The 22,747-nt window shown below is 35.4% G+C and overlaps 1 protein-coding gene across 1 annotated transcript in view; it reads right to left on the bottom strand.

Moving 5' to 3' along the window:
• TBC1D5 (TBC1 domain family member 5) overlaps positions 1-22,747 on the bottom strand; it is a 535,061-nt gene that overhangs the window by 316,123 nt on the left and 196,191 nt on the right. Inside the window, exon 4 of the mRNA XM_068545866.1 lies at positions 20,586-20,717. Coding sequence (XP_068401967.1) covers positions 20,586-20,682 — 97 coding nt within the window. The 5' untranslated portion in view covers positions 20,683-20,717. The remainder of the gene's footprint in view (positions 1-20,585; positions 20,718-22,747) is intronic.

Below are 22,747 nucleotides of genomic sequence, written 5' to 3'. Positions count from 1 at the left end.
GCTATTGTAAATAGAGCTGCAATGAACATTGTGGTACATGACTCTTTTTGAATTATGGTTTTCTCAGGGTATATGCCCAGTAGTGGGATTGCTGGGTCATATGGTAGTTTTATTTTTAGTTTTTTAAGGAACCTCCATACTGTTCTCCATAGTGGCTGCATCAATTTACATTCCCACCAACAGTGCAAGAGGGTTCCCTTTTCTCCACACCCTCTCCAGCATTTATTGTTTGTAGATTTTTTGATGACGGCCATTCTGACCGATGTGAGGTGATACCTCATTGTAGTTTTGATTTGCATTTCTCTAATGATTAGTGATGTTGAGCATCCTTTCATGTGTTTAGGAACTTTTTAAAAATAATTCTAAAATTGTAAAAGTTTTGGCATATGCTTTTACTGAAAAGTATTTTGTAAATAGAATAGAAAAAACAATTAGAACTTTAAAAATCAGAAAAGCTAATCTTCTCAGACAATGTCTCAAATTATGCCTCAAACCTTTTTGAAAGGAGATAGGATATACATATGCAAACTAAAAAATAAAAATTTCTCACTAAGAAACATTTATCTCAGAAAGATAAATATCACTCTTCATAAGAATGACCATGTTGAATAAGCATACTGTGACCCTTAAAAAAAAGCATTACACTAAAATATTACAATATTGCTTTCTTTGCAAATGACTCCTCTTCTTTAATCACTTAAGATATAAAGTAAATGATCCTTAAATAAACACCTTCAGAACACAATTGTCTGGTATTTGGAAGAGGTTTACTTTTCAAGGAATTATCCAAAGCCTAAACATGAATAATGTATTTTGATATTTAATCACATACATCAAAGGCAATGTTTAAGTGTTCCCTATAATATGTACTTCTAAGTCATATTTTTAAAAAAGTACTTCTTAAAATCACTTTGTTTAAAAAATCACGTGATTAATAATAAGGTATTATATCTAAAAAGTAAACACAAAGACATTTATTAGCAAAGAAATAGGGAAATTTAAAAATAACCTTGAAACACTGTTGTGTATGCAATTTATCAAGAAATGTTGTAAAAGAACAAAACAAATGTTGGCTCATTCTGGAGCTTCTTTGTCATCATTAATGTATTCAGGTTTTCACAGCCGAACTGCTATACTTTGAAAAGACTTTCATGAAAGGAAACTCATGTTCAACGTTTAAACAAAGCTGTCAGGTTACCAAGATTAAAATGTGTTTGAGTGTCCAGAAAATCTTTACTTAAGAAAATAAAAACAAAAACTATGTTGGCAAACAAAATAAAATAAGCTTTTGTTTAACCACGCGTATTTATTTTGGGGAAAAACTAGAGAAAGAACAATTTTAACATAAAAGTGAGACTATTTTTGAGCGGCTATTTTGTTTCATTACTTGTTCTATTTCTCAAATTGATACAAATGATCTCCTTCTGTTTCTATCTGCTTGCCTTGTCAGTACAACTAACTGTCAGGGTTGGGGAGATCTCTTCTATCTAAACAGAAGATGTGCAGTTTGTAACCTGCTTAATTCGCCTTATGTCCTATGTCCTCAGTATGGTGTTCATTAAAATCTCAGCTGTTTTGTTCATAGCAGTGGCAGCCTAAACACAGGCTTATTTTTCTCTGTTAAAAGGCCAGATTGTACATAAATATACCCCTAATCTCTGTGTGTGTGTGTGTGTGTTAATGGCAAGAAAATAAACCAAGTATGTAAATGCTTCTTGGTGTTTTCATCACTCAAGTCAGGCATGTGAACTCACTTAGTCCCTTGCCTAGATGTTCATAAAAATAGCACCTCTCAGTCTTTGGAGAGAGGTTTAATGTAACAGCCATCTCTAAAATCAGATAACCTATATTAAGAACAACCACAAGTTGGTATAGATGAATTCTATAAATTGCCATTAACAACCATCCTTAAGAGTCCCCATCCCTCCCCCTCCTAGAAGTTCCTGGTAGGCCCTAGGTTTCCAATCCTATTTGCTTCCATGTATTTGATTATATAAAAGGTTTAAATGAAACCTACTTACACTGCCTTAGCAATAAGATGAAATGGCTCGAATCAATTACTTTTTTTTTTTTTTTTTTGGCTTGGACAGAAAACTCAAAACTTTACATTTAACTGGCCAATCCAGTTACTGAACAGAATTTCTGTTCAGTTCTGACCTGTTCATAAGTAGACTTCAACACTAAGTTTTTAAGTGCAATATAAAAACATCTCATTGATGTGTATAAAATAATTTCAAAACTCATGTATGAATTGTATACATCCATGTATGAATTGTATAGTTAACAGTGTTCACATGTATCAAATTAATCCCATACTGAAACCACTAAAAGTAGAAGGTATAAAAATGTGTCAAATGTTTAATTACTACATTTTTGTGTGAGGTTTGATTAACAAGACAAAAGATTTATTTTTAACTTGTTACTAAGTTACTTGCAGTTAATTAAATGTACATAAAGGACTATTAAAATATTACGCCTGACAGCTGCAAAAAATAATTTAACCTCAGAACGACTGAAAACTACATACTGTCTACAGCTCGTTTTGACTGATACAACATACATTTTTAAAATAACATTACATTAACTATTAAACAGAGCTGCCTGAATATGACGACTTTAAGAAAGCAACCGTAATTGTATCTTCAAAAGCTTTCCTCAAGAACTATCAGACAACTGATTGGAGAAAATGGCCTTATTAGGCAAAGATCTTGGAGATAACTGGCCAAGCATCAAAAGAACCACACCGAAGAGTCTCCTCTTCGTTCCTAATGTTAACTTGTGAATCATTTGTCGTGTATGGACTTACAAAGCTGCTTTCAGATAGAAAAGGAGCACTGACTTTTACCCTTGTGTTGAAGCTTTACTATCATTAATCCACCCAGGTTTAAGGAAAAAAGAGATTCCCACACTAGAGCACTGAGGATGAAGCATCATAACTGAAGACCAGCTGAGCATGAGGAAATTACAGGATAGAAAGCGAGTCCAGCAATAAAAAGCTGGGTAAGGTTACGACAACTACCTCGAAAGGAAGCAAGGCTACAACGATCTCATGTTTCATCCTTAAGGACACGAACAGAAGGACTTTTCAACACAATATGGCATGTAATACTATTTCCCAGTATGAAACCTGTCATACTCCTGATGTCATAATCAGGACAAACTTAATCATAAGGCCCTATCAAAAGATAACATAACTTAGGTTTTACTATGTTGTGAGTAGAACTAAAACTTCAGGAACAAATTTATCAGAAACTCAATAGCTCAGAGAAAGTCTCGCTCCTGGTTTGGATAACCCTTGTGCTACTCTAAGCACCCTGGGGGGTTCTTTTGTAACTAGGATAACCAGTAACACTGGATATATAACCTACTATAGGCTAAATTATCCTTCCCCAGAGTGAATTGAGGGGATCCAAGATAGGGTCTATGTACTCACAGGAACAGAAGAGGGAGAGGAATGAGGCACCCACATTAACCCAACTGAATCTCCTTAACAAAATCAAAGAGAATAATATAGTCAGTTCTTCACATTTGAAAAGTGACTGTGGACAGCAACACGAAATTACTTAAAAGAAATATGAACAACATAAAACACTGGAAGTTATATTAAAGTATACAAATCAACCCTGAGAAATTTTGAAGTATGATACTATTATCCCTACCACCTTTTAATAATGAAGGAAAATAAAGTAAATCACTATATAGGATTTATTAATACTAAGTGCTTCTGGTGTTGAAGAAACAGGCTTACCTTCTTAAAAGGTATTGTGAGGTTTGTGATTCTTCTGTGCACATCTGAAAACATTATTGCCAGTTTTTCTGCTGTCTCTCCACACTCAATTATTTTAAAAGACAAGATTTTTTGGAATTATCGTTACGAAAATCTCTTCATAGTACATCAGTAGGAGTTACTCCGAAAAATGGCAGAGCAGGGAAATCCAGAGCTCCATCCCTCCACAAAAGCAACTAGTAAGCTGGCAAAAACTGTTAAGAATCAGCTTTCGCAGAACTCTGAAATCTAGTTCAAAACTGATAGCAAACGGGAAAGATGAATGAATAAAGAAGCTGCTGCCTGGTGGGAGCCTGCGGCAGGTTGCTCAGCCAGAGTGAGCTACGGACTTTGTTCAGGATGAAACGTAGTTGAATGTTTCAACCTGTCTGGGTGCTCCCTGCAGAACCAGTGCAAACACCTGCCTTTGTTTGGCCAATTCTAGTGATCCCAGGGCTCGGGCAGCTTCCCTGGTGGCATTTGCTAAAAGCAGTGAAAGTCAAAACTATTGGCTACAGCAGGCTAGTGCTAGAAATAACAGTCAGGACAAATAATAGACAAACCAAGTAGTCTGGGAAGGAAAAGGTTGGGAAAGGAGGTATGTGGTGGAGCGAGGGCTTTTAAAAGTTACCTGTATACAAGGGAATCGAGAGTGTGAGACACACGCTCAGAAAGGGCCTGAAAAGACCCTCAACGTTCACTCCTGACTGAGCTTCATGGTTCACACAAGCAGGACGTAAAGGCTAAGGCAAGGCTGTAAGTAGCCTGGTCAAGCAATGAGGGTGCGCCTGCCTTAACACAGACCCAACACACAAAGTCTACGACAGCGTTGTTTCCTTCTTCTTTTCCTGGCTCCTGGTATTTAAGGAAACTCTGTCAAAACGGTAGCTGACCACTGAGGTAATAGACCAGACAGAGCAGAGACTTCAATGGTTATACACAACAAAGACTTTATATATATTTATTTATACACACACACACACAGACTTTATAATAATGGTTTATAAAAGACACTAAAACAATAACAATCCACAACTACCAGAAACAACAAACGCCAAGGAGGAGGGGAAGAATCTAATTTCCAAAGTTGGCACACTATAATATTCAAAATAATCCAGTTTTCAACAAAAAATTAAGAGAAACAAGAAACAAATGCAAAGAAACAAGAAAGTATGGTCCATTCACAGAAAAAAAAAATTAACAGGAAACGTCCCTGAGGAAGCCCAGGCATTGCACTTACTAGACAAAGACTTTAAACCAATGGTCACAAATATGTTCAAACAGATAAGGGAAACCATGAACAAAGAAATAAAGGACACCAGGGGAACAATGTCTAAACAAACAATACCAATAAAAAGATAGATATTACAAACAGAAACAAAATAGCAATTCTGTAGCTGAAAATTACAACAAATAAAATTAAAATCCACTGGAGGCATTCAACAGCAGATTTGAGCACGCAGAAGAATCAGCACAGTCGAATATGTCCACTGAGATTATTTAGTCTGAGGGGAAGAAAAAAGAACAAGGAGAAGAACAGAGCAGAGATAAATAAAACAGAGAATAGAAAAACAATACAGAATCAATGAAACAGAAAGTAGGTTCTTTGAAAAGAACAAAATTGACAAACCTTTAGCTAGACTGACATAGGGGAAAAAAATACTTTACTAAAATCAGAAATGAAAGTGGGGACTTTACTACAGATCTTACAGAAACAAATAGGATTATACAAAATACTACAAACAACCGTTCACTGACAAATTTGATAATCTAAATGAAATGGACAGATTCCTAGAAACACACAAATTGCCAAAACTGCATCAAGAAGAAAAAGAAAATCTGAACAGACCTGTAAGAAGTAAAGAGATTGGGTCAATAATCAAAAAACTCCCAACAAAAAGTCTAGGACCAGATGGCTTCACTAGTAATTCTACCAAATATTAATAATAATACCAATCCTTCTCAAACTCTTCTAAAAACTAGGAGGGAGTACTTACCTACAAAGCCAGCATTACCCTGATACCAAGCCAGATAAGGATATTACAGGAAAACTATAGACCAATATCCCATATCAGTATAGTCACAAAAATAAATTCTCAACAAAATAATAGCAGACTGAATCCAGCTGCACTTTAAGAGAAGTAAACATCACAACCAAGTAGGGTTTATCCCAGGAATGCAAAGATGGTTCAGTATATGAATATCAATCAATGTAACACACCATGTTCATAAAATGAAGGAAAAAACAACATGATCATCTCAATGCAGAAAAAGCATTTGACAGAATCCAACATGCTTTCTTGATAAAAACACTGAACAAACTAGGAATGGAAGGGAACTTTCTCAACATAAAAAAGGGCATTTATGAAAAACTCATATCTAACATCAGTCAATGGTGAAAGACTGAAAGCTTTCTTCCCAAAATCACAAACCAGACACCACTTCTATTCAGCACTGCACTAGAAGTTCTAGCCAGTGTAATTAGACAAGAAAAGCAAAAGTTATTCAAATTAAAAAGGGAAGAGTAAAAAGATCACTACTAGAAGCTGACATGATCTTACATAGAAAAAATAGTAAAGAATCCACACACACAAAAGCACTAGCTAATAAATGAATTCAGCAAAGTTGCAAGATACGAGATCATCATATGAAAATCAGTGTATTTCTTTACACTAAGCATAGCTGCAATCCAGCTAAATTCAGTAAGTATATTAAGGAGTCAGAATAAAAGAGTCTCTTTGACAGGAGCCTCTAAATTCATGTGAAGAAACACTTTTGGTTTAGCAGTCCCAATGCTATGAAACCCAGTTTTTAGGATATTCTATTTGAAGAAAATTTTGGAAAAAATAACATCCTATCACTCTCTGTCTCACTTCCATTATATACATTTATTTTAATAGCATAGTAATAGTTATTCTAAAACAAGGGTCAACAAATTACAGCCCATAGGCCAAACTGATCAACCGCCTGTTAGGTAATGTTTTATTGAAACACATTCCCAGGCATTTGTTTACATACTGTTTCTGACTGCTCTCAGGCTGAAATGGCATGGCCTGCAAACCTGAAGTATTTACTATCCGGCCCTTTAAGAAAAAAATTGACAACCTCAGTTCTGAAAAATAATCTAGTATAAAAACTGACCTCAGATTCACATCTGACAGGTATATCAAGATTCCTCTTTTAACTTGTCAATTACAAGTAACCACCCTATTCAAAATCAAAGAAAAACTCCAAAAGTAAGGCTGAGTTAATGTTCAAATGATTATGAGAGTATTTCCAATCCAGAGCCAAGGACTGGTCATACAAAAAAGGGCTTTGCTCATTAATTAAAGAGAGAATGCTTTTAAAAAAATGTTAGATGACTGATTATCTATCCACGCCTAGTTTTAACTGTTCTCTGATTATCTGATGTAGTTCTAAGCTCAAAGGTTTTTGCTTCCCCTGCAGTACCTTGTGTGGAACAAAGCTGTGCTTAATGCATGTTACTTTGATTTCATAAAGTATATAAAAATCAGAAGAGTTAAGTAACTTTCACTGGGAAGGAAGAAACGACATTTTTACTTTTCCTTTTTTTTTTTTTTTTTTTTTAATTTATGGCTGTGTTGGGTCTTCGTTTCTGCGCGAGGGCTTTCTCTAGTTGTGGCAAGTGGGGACCACTCTTCATCGCGGTGCGCGGGCCTCTCACTATTCCGGCCTCTCTTGTTGCGGAGCACAGGCTCCAGACGCGCAGGCTCAGTAATTGTGGCTCACGGGCCCAGTTGCTCCGCGGCATGTGGGATCTTCCCAGACCAGGGCTCGAACCTGTGTCCCCTGCATTGGCAGGTAGATTCTCAACCACTGCGCCACCAGGGAAGCCCTACTTTTCCTTTTTTATATTATTTTCAGGAACAGTCCAACTCTTTGCCCATTGCCTGTTGACACTGGCCCAAATGCTATGACACTGCAAAACTGAGATCATATACACTGGTTTTTTTTGGACACTTGATTTTGCCCATGTTAGAGGAATATAACTGAATAACACACTCACTTAAAATTCTATTACAAATAAGCATACTTTCTCTACTGCCCCTGTGATAATGCCATGATCCCATTTGTATAGACTCTTACTCACTGAAAGTACAATAAATATTTGTTGATTATAAATGAATGAATGAACGGATGAATGAATAAATAAATAAATGAAGTTATATGAAGGATTAGATCAGTAGTAGGTAATGTTGATGGGAAAGACTATCCACCCAAAGATTAGATTACAAGAGGATTTGGCCTGTTTCAGGAGTGAGACAGAGAACTATTATAAACTAAAAAGGTTTGAGAGATGTTGTAAGCAGGGAGTGTAGCACACTTTTAAAAAAATAATGTGTCCTTTCAAGAACCCCTAGTCTTGAGTATTCTGTATATTTCAAATAAATTAAGCATGTGTTTTATATTAAACTGGCATGATGAATGAAGGGGAAATGTATGGTGCCACTTGAAAAAAAGTAAAAATCAGTGAATGAGGAACCCTAGTATCTTTTATTTTTAATTAATAAATCTTATTTTTTAGAGTTGTTTTGGGTTTAAAAAAAACAACTGAGCAGAAAGTACGGAGTTCCTACATATTCCCCATCCCTCACATTCATAGCTTCCCCTAGTATGCACATCTTGCATTAATGTGGTACATTTGTTACACTGATTCGTCAATGGTGATACAATCAATATTAACTAAAGTTTATAATTTACATTAGGATTTATTCTTTGTGTTGTACATTGTAGGGCTTTTGACAAATATCTAATGTCATATCTAATGACATGTATCAATGTATCTTGTTTGGTAAAATTTCTGCTCAGATATTTTGCCCACTTTTTAACTGATCGGGTTGTTTTCTTATTCCTGGGTTATGAAAGTTCTCTGTATATCTTAGATACCAGTCTTTTATCAGATAATTTTTATAAAGATTTTTCTCCCAGTCTCTGGCTTGTCTTTCATTCCCTTATAGTTTTAATTCTAATGAAATCCAGCTTATCAATTCTTTCTTTCACTGATCATGCTTTTTGGTTTTGAAACTAAAATGTTATCATCAAACCCAAGGTCATGAAGATTTTCTCCTATGTCATCTTCTGGAAATTTTAGAGTTTTGCATTTTACATTTAGGTTGATTATCCATTTTGAGTTAACTGTTTGTGAAAGGCATAAAATCAACGTCTAGATTTCTTCCCCCCACCCCCGTGGAGATATCTAACTGGTCCAGCTCCACTTGTTGAAAAGACTATCCCTTTTTCCACTGAATGGCCTTTGCTCCTTTGTCAGTCTCACTTAAAACTGTATTTGCATAGGTCTATTTCTGGGCTCTCTATTCTGAAGTCAGATATTGCCAGTCTTCTAATTTTGTTCTCCTTCAATGTTATATTGTCTATTCTGGGTGGGTCTTGGACTTTAATAGAGAAATCCTGTGTAGTCACACTGGAAAGTGATTGAACAAGCAGAGAACCAGGTTGTGAAGGCTTTTTAGAACTTTCTTTAAAACTTCACTTAATCCAAAAAACAAACAAACAAAAACAAAAAACAACAACAAGAGAAAAACACAGGCCGCTCATAAGGCACTTCTGAATTGCTTATAACCCTGACATGCAGTGAATTAATCTTCAGACCTAACATAAAATAAACACTTTAAGGGCATATTATGTTGTTTCAAGAAGTTTTGGGGGAATTCATTGATGGCCCAGTGGTTAGGACTTGGCATTTTCACTGCCATCGCCCAGGTTCAATCCCTGGTCAGGGAGCTAAGATCCTCATGGCATGGCAAAAAAAAAAAAAAAAAAAAAAAAAAAAACATCGGGGCAATTTCTTACTTACAAGATAGAGAACTAAGAATGAAGACCACATATAGGCAAGATTTGGAAGAGAGCAATTAACTTCTTGTATTTGGCCTTCTTTGAGAAAGCAAATCAATGTCTTATTTTAAAATCTATTACATTTTAAAGAACAAGTATTTAAATAATCAGATTCTGGTTACTCTTCTAATGTTCTATAACACAGGCTAAGGAATCAATAGACAAATATATTTAAAAGTCAAGATAGAATTTAGAGATGAGGTATAATAAGAATCAGATGAGGGCCAAATGAGAACTGCTTACTGTAGTATATGTAGCAGCTAACTAAAAGCTGTAGTTTACCCATGCAAAACTCAAAATGCTATTTAAAGAGTCACCTAAGCTAATTTTCTACTATTGCTAAGTAGACTGCTCTTCTAGTAAATGACTCTATTCTGACTCATCTGACCTATGAACACCCTGATAGACTGAATTCAGAATTTACGGCACAAAAGGAGAGCCAATGACGGATTGCTGCATAAATATTCACAAGCACTAAAAAACTAAATATACTCCTATGAACCTCTTTCCTAGAAATGTGAGATATAGTTAATTTTTCAAAGTCTGGATTCGCTAAGCTTCTTGCATTTGACATTTAAATATTTACTACCTAATTACTCTTCTGCCCGTTTTTTTTTTTTTTACTCCCAACTTTAGGAATTTTTGTCATTAACCAAAGAAGGAAAGGAAAGAAGATAAAAACAGTAGAAACTTAAATCAATCAAATTAGGCAAAAAGATTGTCAAACTAATTTTTAAAATTACAGTATTGAATTATCTGGATTGCATTTATCTCCCTTCCACATAAAATCACCACTTGATTACATGACAGTAAATCTTGCTCTTGTGTTTATGGAGAAATGCAGATCTTATTAGGACTTGGTTGACCATCCATCTCCTTCTGCTTACTCTGCATATCTAGAAACAGAAACATAACCATTTATTCCTCCCCGGATCTTCTGATCTCAATGTACAGAGTAGGCCGGGTAGAAGAAGAGCTTTTTTTCATTGGCTATAAAAGTCAACTCTTGGGTAAGAAATGGGCAGAAATAGAGACACAGATGTAGAGAACAAACGTATGGACACCAAGGGGGGAAAGTGGCAGGGGGCGGGTAGTTGTGTAGTGAATTGGGAGACTAGGATTGACATGTACACACTAATATGTATAAGATGGATAACTAATAAGAACATGCTGTATAAAATAAATAAATAAAATTCAAAAATTAAAAAAAAAAAAAAAAAGAAAACAAAAGCCGAATTGAGAATTAAAACATTTTGCTTCCTACCTTTCCTTTACGCCACACCATTCTGTTCGTCTCTATTAGCGTGACTAATTATTTTAGCAATTAACTTATAATACTGATGATAATAACAGTAATTTAACTATTAATCATTTTAACTATTTGATGATATTCAAAAAGTGGAATATTATTGCAGTATTAAGCAAAGACCAGATAAAACTGAACACAAAATTTTCGAGGATCTATGTTCTCTTATTTTTAAATGGTAATTAAAAGTTTCCGATACTATTTACACAATGATAAATAGGACATATATGTATTGCTAAGTGCCAAAAAGGTATTTGTTTTATTTGCACTCTTGCACATTTTGCTTTCTGGCTTTGTACTTTCCCTTCCATCACTTTATATCTAGTAGCAATTCTGCAAAATCACTCAGTCCATTAAAAGTTTCTTTCTTTATGCTATAAGGAGCCAAGAATGCATTATTACATTTTTCCATGTGAGGTATGCTATTAAATAATAGCTTGTACACTAATTAAAGCAAATGTAATTGTGAGAACACATTGACATTGTTAAAGTAAATTACTCAATTTGTTAACAGTTTCATTTCAAGTGACCTTAATTGTATTAATTGTGATACTAGCTAATTAAATTGAACAGCATTAAATACATTGTTCTATATGTCCTAAAGGAGCAAATTTTCCATCACATCAGCAAAAGAAAAATAATGATTATATGGACCCCCCCCAACCCCAAAGTCTCCTAAACACATGTACACACAATGGGTCAAGCAGAAAAGGTCTCACCAGACTGCATTTATCATTACTATTTTAACATTGCTAGCATGGAATAAAACAGACCACATAGAAGTAACTGATCTTTAGATAAATGGTTAATTTTAGGACATTCTTTTATGTCAGGTTGAACAGAAATTACTTCATCATTACAAAGAGTTAAAATATTGAAAAAAATTGGAGTGAGGAAACAAAGATTGGTATAGAGGACTGCAATATGAAAATAAATGTTAAAATACTACAACTCTATGCAAATCAGATGTTACTTATTAAATGCTTAGTATATCAAGTCATAAGGATACATAATAAAAAACAGTTATGGCCCTCATTCTTGAGAAGAAACTTAACAGCACAAGAGAGTTACATGTCATTCCCATGTAACTGACATTTCACCTTCTCAGATAACAACATAGATGCTAAATAACTCTCAGTCTTTAAAATACAAGCTACACTGGCTTACGAAATCCCCAGCATTTGGCCCCTGCCTGCTAGGCTCAGCCTGTGCCATTCCATGTCACCCACGATGCTCCCGCCACCGTGATCTTCCTTCAGTTCCTTGAATAGGATGAGCCTATTCCTATCCTAGGAACTTCCTCCGTGTGAACTCTTTCCTTTTTCTAGACTGGTGTTTCTTTCATTCTGCCTACCTGTCTGTCCATCTGTCTCCCTCTTTCTGTCACCACCTTTGCGTGCCTGGCTCATCTGTCATTCACATGTAACTGACGTATCACCTTCTCAGAGAGATCTTCTCTGACAATCTAAAGTACGCACATAGACGCTCATGGTTAACACTACCCTATCTTGATTCTTACCTAGCCTTTATCATTCTCTGGTATGTTTTTTCTCATTTTTGTACTTTTCCTTTTTTTTTTTTTTTTTTTTTTTTGCTGTCTCTCTCATGCTAAAATGTGAATTTCATTGAAAGAGAGCACCTGGACTATTTGTTTAATAGCCTATCCCCAGATACTAGATGATCAATGAATATTTTTGAATGAATGAATAAACGTCAGGTCTGTGACCCACAGCCCCTACTGTGTGTGATAAAATATACGTGCCTTTATGGTCTCTATTCATTAATTAAGTATGACTGAAATTTCTTAACCATCATGCCAACATGTCTGATTGAAAATCTGTTAAGTTCAACAAAACAGATCTATTCACAAGTCTAATTAAAGATCCAAATTGATAGCATTGTTCTAAGCTTGGTCAAAATCAGTCATATTCTATTCTGCTGTCTTTTCTGGCCCTACTGATGCACTAGCAGAAAACAACTAATATAAATCTCTGATAAGAAATCCACTGTAGGTCACTGCACCTAAATGGGGCTTTTGGTTTATGTTCTAAGGTTTTAAGATAATACTGTCACTCTACATCACCTCTATAGCTCTAGTTATGCCTAGACCCAACCAACCAAACCACCATCACACAGCCTCTCATTTTTGGTGATCCAAGAATATTATAAGGCTGACTAAGCATGGTGGGAAAAATATCTCAAGGTACGGATATTCCTTTGCAGATAACTTTGCCCAAGGGGGTAGTGGTGACAGCTCTTGCAGGGCTACTGTTTCTGTCTGCCACCAGAACAAGCAGTGAGGTCTCCTTTGCCCCTAAAAACATGGGAAATGAAAAAAATCCCGGTACAACTAAAATAACTCTTCACACAACCCCCACTCTAAAGGAACTGAAAAGGGGCCTCTCCATTAAGTAAATACTAGGAATTGCCACACCAACAGAAAACTTCAAATAAAACTAAAAACTGGATTCAATTAATGAGAAATAGACAACACAATAAAAAAAGATCAGAATTCAGACCAGAAGACTTTTTTTTTTTTTAATTTCAAGAGTACATTTTACCAACAGTGAGTTTCATTGTTACCATTAAAATGTCTAACTTGCTAAATCTCAATCCACTGTGAGACCATGAATACATAAAATCCATATATAGTGATCTAAATCTAATATTAAAGAGTGACTTGAAACTTCCTCGCCATTTAAATGTTTATGACTGATATTTAACCACTACCTTTTCATGTTAATTCCATCTACTCAAGTCAGCTAGTGAGTGGTATCTTGAAAATGCCTTACCACTAATTACAGATCATCAATACTCTTCCCATCACCGAATCATAGATTTTCTCCTTTTATAGTCTTTAACCTATGCAATTCTGAAGCACTGACCACCCTGGGCCTACTGGAAGCTCTCACATCTATAGCTTCTTTAATTTTGGCCCTCCTTTATCTTTCCCCAACTTTGACTGTTTTAAAATACTGCTCTCTCTATCCAATTTCTAATCACGGAGAATTCTGACCAATCAATCCTCAGTTCTTTTCTCTTTCTTTGAATTTCTAACCTGTCTCATACTGTGAACTGGTATCTCTGGAGGATGACTTTCAGATCTCTAACTCATGGCCTTTCAAACTGAAGTCTCTCATTTCCCACTTTCTTTCGGACAGTGTAATTTCGAGGAACAGGGCATGGCATGTTCTCTGCTCTTTGATATAACTTCTACCTACTGTCACACCACGTAACAAAATCCGTCTTTAAGGAGACATTTTAAAAAACAACCATTTTTTAAAAATCCTTGTTACTGTCATTTAAGAACTTCCAAGTCGCTCTACCATTTATTTAACAATCTTTATCTTCAACAAAGCCACCATTTTCCTTAATGACTTAATAGCCTTACTTAGTTTTTCATCTGTCTAAACTGCCGTTTTCCTCCATATGTAGAGAGAAGTTTTCATTAAGATGGTACTTTTTGCAAAACGACACAGACAGTAAAAAGATCAGTGGTTGCCAGGGGCTGAGGGGCACGGGATGGGGAAGATGAACAGGCAGAGCACAGAGAATTTTGTGAAAATACTCTGTATGACACTATAATGACAGGTACACGTCATTATACATTCGTCCAAACTCATAGAACGTCCACCACCGAGAGTGAATCCTAATGTAAACTACAGAGTTTGGGTGATTATCATGTGTCAATGTAGGCTCATCACAAATGTCACAAATGTACCACTCTGGTTGGAGATATAGATAATGGGGAGGCTGTGCATATATGGGAACCAGAGGGTATATGGGAAATCTGTACCTTCCTCTTAATTTTGCTGTGAACCTAAAACTGCTCTAAAAAAATTAAGTGTTTAAAATTAAAAAAAAAAAAAAAAAATTTCAAACCGAAACCTATCCAAATCGACGTAGATCCAATTTATTACACAGAGCTAACGAAGGTACTGAGCTGGTTTATTGGCTACCACTAGACAATGTTCCAACGAATTAACATAGTTATCAAAGACTTATATACTGTTCCCATGTTCCCTTTATGACTCCCATCACCATGCTACCCTATGCTTCATGTCTCCTAACTCAATCCCTTCCAAATATAAGCCCCTTCCATAACAGCAAACTTCTTTATATTCTCAAACTATCAATGAATTCTTCTGCCATCAACTTCCTTGCCTACTGTCTACCTATTATACTCCCCTGACAAAACCACTGCCTGCTTTTTTTTTTATTACTATCTTTTTTTGGCTGTGTTGGGTCTTCGATGCTGTGCAGGCTTTCTCTAGTTGCGGCGAGCGGAGGCTACTCTTCATTGCGGTGCGTGGGCTTCTCATTGCTGTGGATTCTCTTGCTGCGGAGCACGGGCTCTAGGTGTGCGGGCTTCAGTAGTTGCAGCACGCAGGCTCAGTAGTTGCGGCACGTGGGCTCTAGGGCACGCAGGTTTCAGTAGTTGCATCATGCAGGCTCAGTAATTGCAGCACGTGGGCTCTAGGGCGTGCAGGCTTCGCAGCATGCAGGCTCAGTAGTTGTGGGACGCGGGCTCTAGGGCACACGGGGTTTAGTAGCTGCAGCATGCAGGCTCAGTAGTTGTGGCACTCAGGCTTAGTTGCTCCACGGCATGTGGGATCTTCCCAGACCAGGGATCGAACCCGTGTCCCCCGCATTATTGGCAGGCGGATTCTTAACCACCATGCCACCAGGGAAGTCCAACCACTGCCTGCTTTTGATTGTGGCTAAATCCTAGGTGCTGAATTCTGCTAGACATAATCACACACGTTTATAAGCTAGTATCACCTATAAATTATGATGTCTAATATCACCTTGGCCCCCAAGATTATATATTCTTTTTCAACTCAATCTAACCTTTGTTGCTCTCCACAAATCTTCAAATGCTTCATTCTGTCACTCACTATCAGCAAATTACCTCACCCTAACATATCAAGAAAGAGAAATATCAATGATATTTCACTGAACCCTCTGCCATCAAACAAATGAACTTACTGCACCTAAACATCTGTTCTCCATCCTTCCTCTCCTTCTCTCTCTATGAATCCCTCCATCTTGGCTCTAGACTGCATCTGAAACCAAGCAGAGCCCTGCCACTGCCCTGTTCCAAGTACAAAGGCCCCTCCACACCCCCTAGCTCTTGTTTACAGAAGAGTTGAAGTCTCCCAAGCTTCCCTGAGTCACAGAAGAGCAGGCTCAAGCAGTTAATGATTAGGACAATAGAAGCACAGAATCTTTCAGTGTCTGATGCACATTCCTGACTTGTTTTACAGATACTGTAACTGCCACCAGAGGGAAAACGCTAACTGCACGATGACCAGACTGTAGCCATGACATAAGCTGTTCCACCTTGAGCAGTACTGAATCTATGGCTAGCACAATTCCAAGAACTGGCCTTAAAGACAGTGGGATTAACACTATTGCTCATAATAATCTGTAACTTTGTGGGCATCAAAATAATTGTGGCTTTTTCTGCCCATATATGTAAGCAGGCAACTAAAATTATCAGCAAAGAGATGTTACAGACCCATGTCGACATCTTCCATTCTAAGAATATGGCACCCTGTGTCAGCATGAAGAAGTTACAGAAGATGGACCTTCGCCCATAATCCCACAGAAATGGAATGATGTCTGACAGTGGTGATTTGTAAGCAGATTTTTGCAGGCAGTTTGTTGCAAGAAGTAGCTCTCTGCAGGAGGCCACTTTTGTCCTGTCAGTTTAGCAAGGCTATATTTTAACTAACCTCCGGCCCAAGCACAACTTTCAAATCTTTTTGATCACACAGTACTTTGCCTAACCTGTTGATTCTTTCCATAGATCAAAGAAGTAGAATTGAAGAATAAGTAATTAACAGATGACCGGATCTCTTCCCCAGCTCCCCCTTCAGTAATCTCGCAAACAAACTGTGAGAACAAAATAGCATCTAAAGAAAAGACCACACCGCTCAATGCTCTGTGGTGACCTAAATGAGAAGGAAATCCAAAAAAAGAGGGGATATATGTATGCGTATAGCTGACTCATTTTGCTGTACAGTATAAACTAACACAATATTGTAAAGCAACCATACCAATAAAAATTTTTTAAAAAATAATTTTAAAAAAAAGAAAGATCATTTTCTGGATCTTTCCAAAAAATGGAAAGGAGTCGACAAGCCTGCACACAATGGGAGATGGCAACAAATCTGACCCCCTATCTCAATGAGTAACTGAGATTATTTCCCTCTTTCCTTTTAAAAACTTTCATGGCCGAGCAGAATCTTCAGAGTTGGTTGTGGGACAGGAGTCCGCGTTCTCCCCAGATTGCCGGCTCTCTGATTAATGTGACCTTTCCGTTCTTAATCAGCACTTGTCACACAAGTGCTGACTTTTCGAGCAGTGAGCAGCCAAACCTGAGTTCAGTAACACTTCTACTACCTGGAAAAACCGTACTAAAGATCATAATAGGACAGTGTCATTTATCACATCAACTTCAGTAAACTAATTGAATTACCACCAATTTATTCATCAGTAAAGCCAAGCACCCCCTTCTAGTCATAAAACTCTATGATATAGTAACAGAAAGAAAGGAAGATTGGGACAAAAAAGTACAAGAGACAAAAATGGAGTAGGCAGGATATTCTGAATGTCTTGGGTTTTTCTTAAGTAGGTTACTGAATATCTTATACATGAGCTAGAAAGAAAGCTTTGAAACAGATATTATATAAAAAGGCATTACATTAAGTAATTATCTGAATACTATAAAAGCTGTAAGTAAGAAGGAATATAAAATTGAAGCTAAAAACTCTGGCTACATGTAACAAAATGCTATTCTCAAAAGAGACCTAATAGAGGAACATGTTCTTTCATCATGAGCAAGATTCCAAGCTCTTGTAAGATTGGAAAACAATTAGTAATTCTGAGAATATTATTCTATTAATAGGTTAAGTTTCCCTAGATCTTGATATTGTTGTTTCCAGTTTAAAATAAAATAATTACTTTTTCATTTAATCCTTGAAAGTTCCATGCTAAGAATGAATAATCATGAGTAGCTGAACAAACAGTTTTGCTTTTTTTAAACGGCTTCAACTGAATTACAGGTAACTTGTCAATTATTAATTAATACCCTCTGATCAAAGATCTTGGAATTTAAGGTGGTAATTTTTGTATATGACCAAATGCAACAGAGTACAGAGAAAACAGCATACTTTCTATGCTGTTTTCTATTTGAAAAAGAAATTAAAGCAGTTAAAAGTTAATTCACATGGAAAATGCGCCCTAAGATTTTGCATGTATATATCCAGTTCTTTTTTCTGCCCTTACCCACTTTCCTCAAACATCCATGAAAGTAAACCAATGATATGTAATTTTCTCTCTATCATACCTATTATGTGGCTATTTTTGCTACTCCTTTCCAGAATACTCAGAATCATTGAACTCAGTAATGTACTGTTTTTCTATAAATGTTAAAAATTCAGATTTGAGAAATTAAAGATTTATTTGTTTACTTACGGAATATAGAACAGGAAATTTTAAAAAATCAAACAAAAAAACATGACTTCTACACAGGGAAACCACTGATTAAGTCCAATGTCTGACTACTTACAAAATGAGTCATTCAGTTGTGTAAAAGGCTTCAAATACGTGGAGAACCCCAAGAAAGACACATATTAAAATAAACCAATATACTAAAAAGGTGATGATTTTTTCAAGTAAATATGACAACCCCATTAAAATGCAACACACGGTTTTGTGCAAAAAGAAAACCTAAGATGAAATATATGCTTTATATAAAATCTTTACATATACAATGCACAAAACCCACTACGGTTAGTAACCTTTATGGCTTTGAAGAACTAGATATTTACATATCTTTCTTCTGCATGTGCGTGCGTGTATGTGTGTTTTGTATATATTTTTAACAGTTGACAGCTGTTTTAGAGCATACAGAGATGCCAAGCTGAATGAGGGTCTTGATTACTTCAAGATTAGCTATCTAAAGTTTCTATTCATTTTAAGTGTTGTTAGTTGGAAGAGTCATTAGTCACTTCCTTGTCTCATAGAACATCAGCATACATTTACATTGTTAATGAACATTTGGGGTAAATGAATTAATGGCACTTTTAAACATCAATTCAGTCCTAATAACTTTGTATGCCATAGAAATGTTGGCTAGGATATAAACGAAAAGCCTTTTCAGTAAAGGTAACTCCTCATTCCTGCAAACAATAAAGGATAAAATTAATTTAAAATGTTTTTTAACCGGTTTAAAAAAAACAGAACAATATTTAATGAACTAGTCCAGAGAAAAATAGGCACTTAAGGAAAAAATAAAACAAAACAAAAAAAACCCTATGTTCTAAAATAAGCATAAAAACCAGAACATTTTGGTGAAAATATTTCATACACTGATAACACAAAAATATATTCACTTTTAAAATATCCACTTATCAAAGCGCTTGCAGAATAATTTGACTTATTTCATTATGAGTACTTCTTACAGGTATGACATTTAAGAAAAAACATCACGAGGGAGGATTGTATCATTCTTACCACTGAAATTCTTTAAATGCTGAAACTGAAATTGGACACAAATAATTTTTTCATATTATCAAAACCTTAAACAGCAGTTTAAATAAAAGCAAATATAAAAATAAAATCACAAAAATAAGTTGTATGCTATCTTCATTAAAAACAACAAGGGCATTTGTATGATGTGGAAGGTATTAAAGATGCACAAAAAACATAAACACACTCCATAAACTCAATAGCTTGTACATGAAAGAAATAACTACTTAAGGTATCAATTTTTCTTTTAATTCCCAAAACAAGAGTTAATGGCAGACCTTTATTTACATCAATACAGAAAAAAAAAATCATATTTGAAGTATATAAAATATATGCGAATGACTTTGACTAATTATAATTTCTTAAAATAGATCTTATAATCCTGATATATGTATTGAGTGAAAAATTACAAATAGTTACTTGAGTCAATGAATCAACTTTAGCAAATATTTAGTGAATTAGCTGAAATAAGGAAAGGCGTCAAGAATGCTCACAAACTCATTGTTTCCTTCTAAGATGCTATGTTATTACTAATACTGAGAAAATAATACAAAGCTCTGATACATATACAGTTAATACATTTTTATCGGGCAGACCCCGAATACAGTTGATCTTTTAACAATTTCACTACACAGAGCTTTAAAAGTAAAACACAAATCCCAATTATTAAAAAAAAAAAGAAAATAATCAGGCAAGTGCTTTATCCTGTAATAATCTCAACTTGCTGAAGGAAAAAAAAAAAATCCCTGCAAAAATCAACACCAAGAGCTTAGACTTCTTTAAAAGATGTTTGAGAAAGGCCACTTTGCATTTCAACATTCTTATGCTAAAGCAATAAACTGTTTAAGTTTATGATTTTTTTAAAAAAGAATGACAGTGCATTAAACAGTTGGCTATGGCTAATGCGTCTGTCTATAATTAAAAGTTGACGTTTTGTGGAATCCATCAGTGTCAGAGCGCTCCGTATCTATCCAGGGAAATGTTCTTAAAGCTCTCCCGCTCAGCCTCTCTAGAGAATGACACACAAGGCAGGCAGAGCTAGCTGGAGACCCTCTGCCAGGTTTCCCAGTAACCTCAAAGTTATCTGCATACAAAACTCACCTCCAGGCTTGTGTGAGTAACTCAACAAGGGGTCAATGCCCACTTCTTGTTCTTCTGGCTGCAGAGGATGTCTAGTTTCAGATAAGGAATGATACATTGTGAGAACTGGACAATGTCACCAAGAGTGACCACCTGGGAGATGAAAAATATGGAGAAAAATGATAAATTTTTTTCTGCTATGACTGGGAATAAATGCAAAATGGAAAATGATTAAATGAGCATTACAAACATTAACAAGTTTTCCACAGGCTCCAGGGACTGTTACTACACACTGCTAGGCATATATATAAAGAAGCGAAAAAGTGGCACAAGATTTTCATTTCAACAATTTCTTCCCAAATCTGGACTTCACTGGTAACCTCTACCTCAACATTCAATTACATTTATTTTCAGTAAACTTCTGCACAAAAAGCTGAATTGTAAGTTAAATCACTGTCACATTTATAATATCCTTCATTTTACTGCCAAAATAATACACATTTACTATAGGAACTTTCAAAATATAGAAAATATAGCTAACTAAAATCATTCGTAATTATATTAGCTAAAAACACCACTGTTAACATTTCAGTTTATTATATGTATTCTTTCTGGGCATTTAAAATACATATAGTTTAATGTGATCCACCATGCTAAGTATACTGATTATATAAATTATCATGAGTATTTTCCTTCCCATAAAAAAGTCTATATTATCACTTCTAATGGATCCCTGGTATTCTATTATATAGCTATAACAATTGATGTAACCAATTCCTTATTAGCAAACAATTAGGATGCTTTCAGTTCCCCAACACTATAAACAGCCTCACAATGAATATCTTCCAGTAATATCTCTGTGCTGTATCCATGATTATTTCCTTAGGATAAAATCCTACAAGCATAATTGCTGGACCAAAATATTTATTTTAAAAAAATAAGATTTTAAGATAAGTTTTGCCAAATTATGCTCTAGAAAGATTTGTATATAATAGAACAATTCATTTCCCCTGGACCCTCATCAACAGTGGGAATGAGTAATTCCTTAGGCTTTTTTTTTTTTTTTGGACCTGTATGATAGTCAAATTTTATATTGCATTTGCTTGATACCTAGGTGAGATCACTGAAGACTTCATATGTTTTCTCTGACATTTGTTATTGTCTTTTGTGGATGCAGTTTATTATTATGACTGCCTTCATTTGTAAGCATGCTTTAAATATTAAGGATATTAAACCTTTGTCATATGCTACATATATTTTTCTCAGAGTGTGTCTGTCTTCAAATTATATATAGTTGTTGTGGAGATAGTAACTTCTTCATTTTTATGTAGCCAAATATATCTGTATCTCCTTTATGGATTCTGCCTCTGGTATTACGCTTCCAAAGGCAAGATTATATAAATAACCACCTGTGTCTTCTCTTATAGTTTTGAAGGTTTTCCTCCTCAATTCTCATTTCTATGAATAGTTCTAATTTAAACATAGATTTTTTTTTTAGAAATTAAATTGTTTTTGAACTTCCAAGCTACACTAACTACTTATAATTTTTTTATGTCTATAAAGTACAAATGACCTTCCCAAATCAGAATCTTCCCAAAAATAGACTGGGTTCGCTACTTTTCATCCAAAATGATGTAAGTAACAGAATCTTTTAAATTTTAAGAGCAGGGGGGACAGGAAGAGGAAATGCGTAATGCTAAATTGGAAAAGCAAGTCCAACCAAAATGGGTATGTAATTTTACAAGATATAGTCTCCCCTTATGGAGGAAAATTCCAGAGAAGCCCATGAACACACAAATCCTTGACCAATCTTTTCCTATCACAAAATGCTCCTTTATCTTGTTTACTTAATTTCTAAAACTCTCATTTCATAAAATCACTCTTGAACACTTTCTCATTTTTATCAGAACCCTCCAACTCTCACCCACCCTCACTCTTGGATCAGATGTTAACATCCTTTGCCCCTCAGATTATGGTTAAAACAAAAGAAGCAGAGGGTTAGGCTAAATCAACACTTGGGAAAGCAGAACTTTTGTGGCCAACATAGTAAGAATTTCTAAAGCCATAAATCCTAAACCCATAAAGCTAAACCGTTGTCAGTTCTTGTTTCTTATGTGTACAAATCAATTAACATATATGGAGCACTAACTATACAGAAGGAACTCTGGGGAATATAATCTAGT

Source organism: Eschrichtius robustus, chromosome 6 (assembly GCF_028021215.1).
Source record: "Eschrichtius robustus isolate mEscRob2 chromosome 6, mEscRob2.pri, whole genome shotgun sequence".
In the NCBI taxonomy this organism is placed as follows: domain Eukaryota; kingdom Metazoa; phylum Chordata; class Mammalia; order Artiodactyla; family Eschrichtiidae; genus Eschrichtius; species Eschrichtius robustus.
The sequence above is the reverse complement of the archived record's forward strand: the minus strand, read 5'-3'. Positions and strand labels throughout refer to the sequence as shown.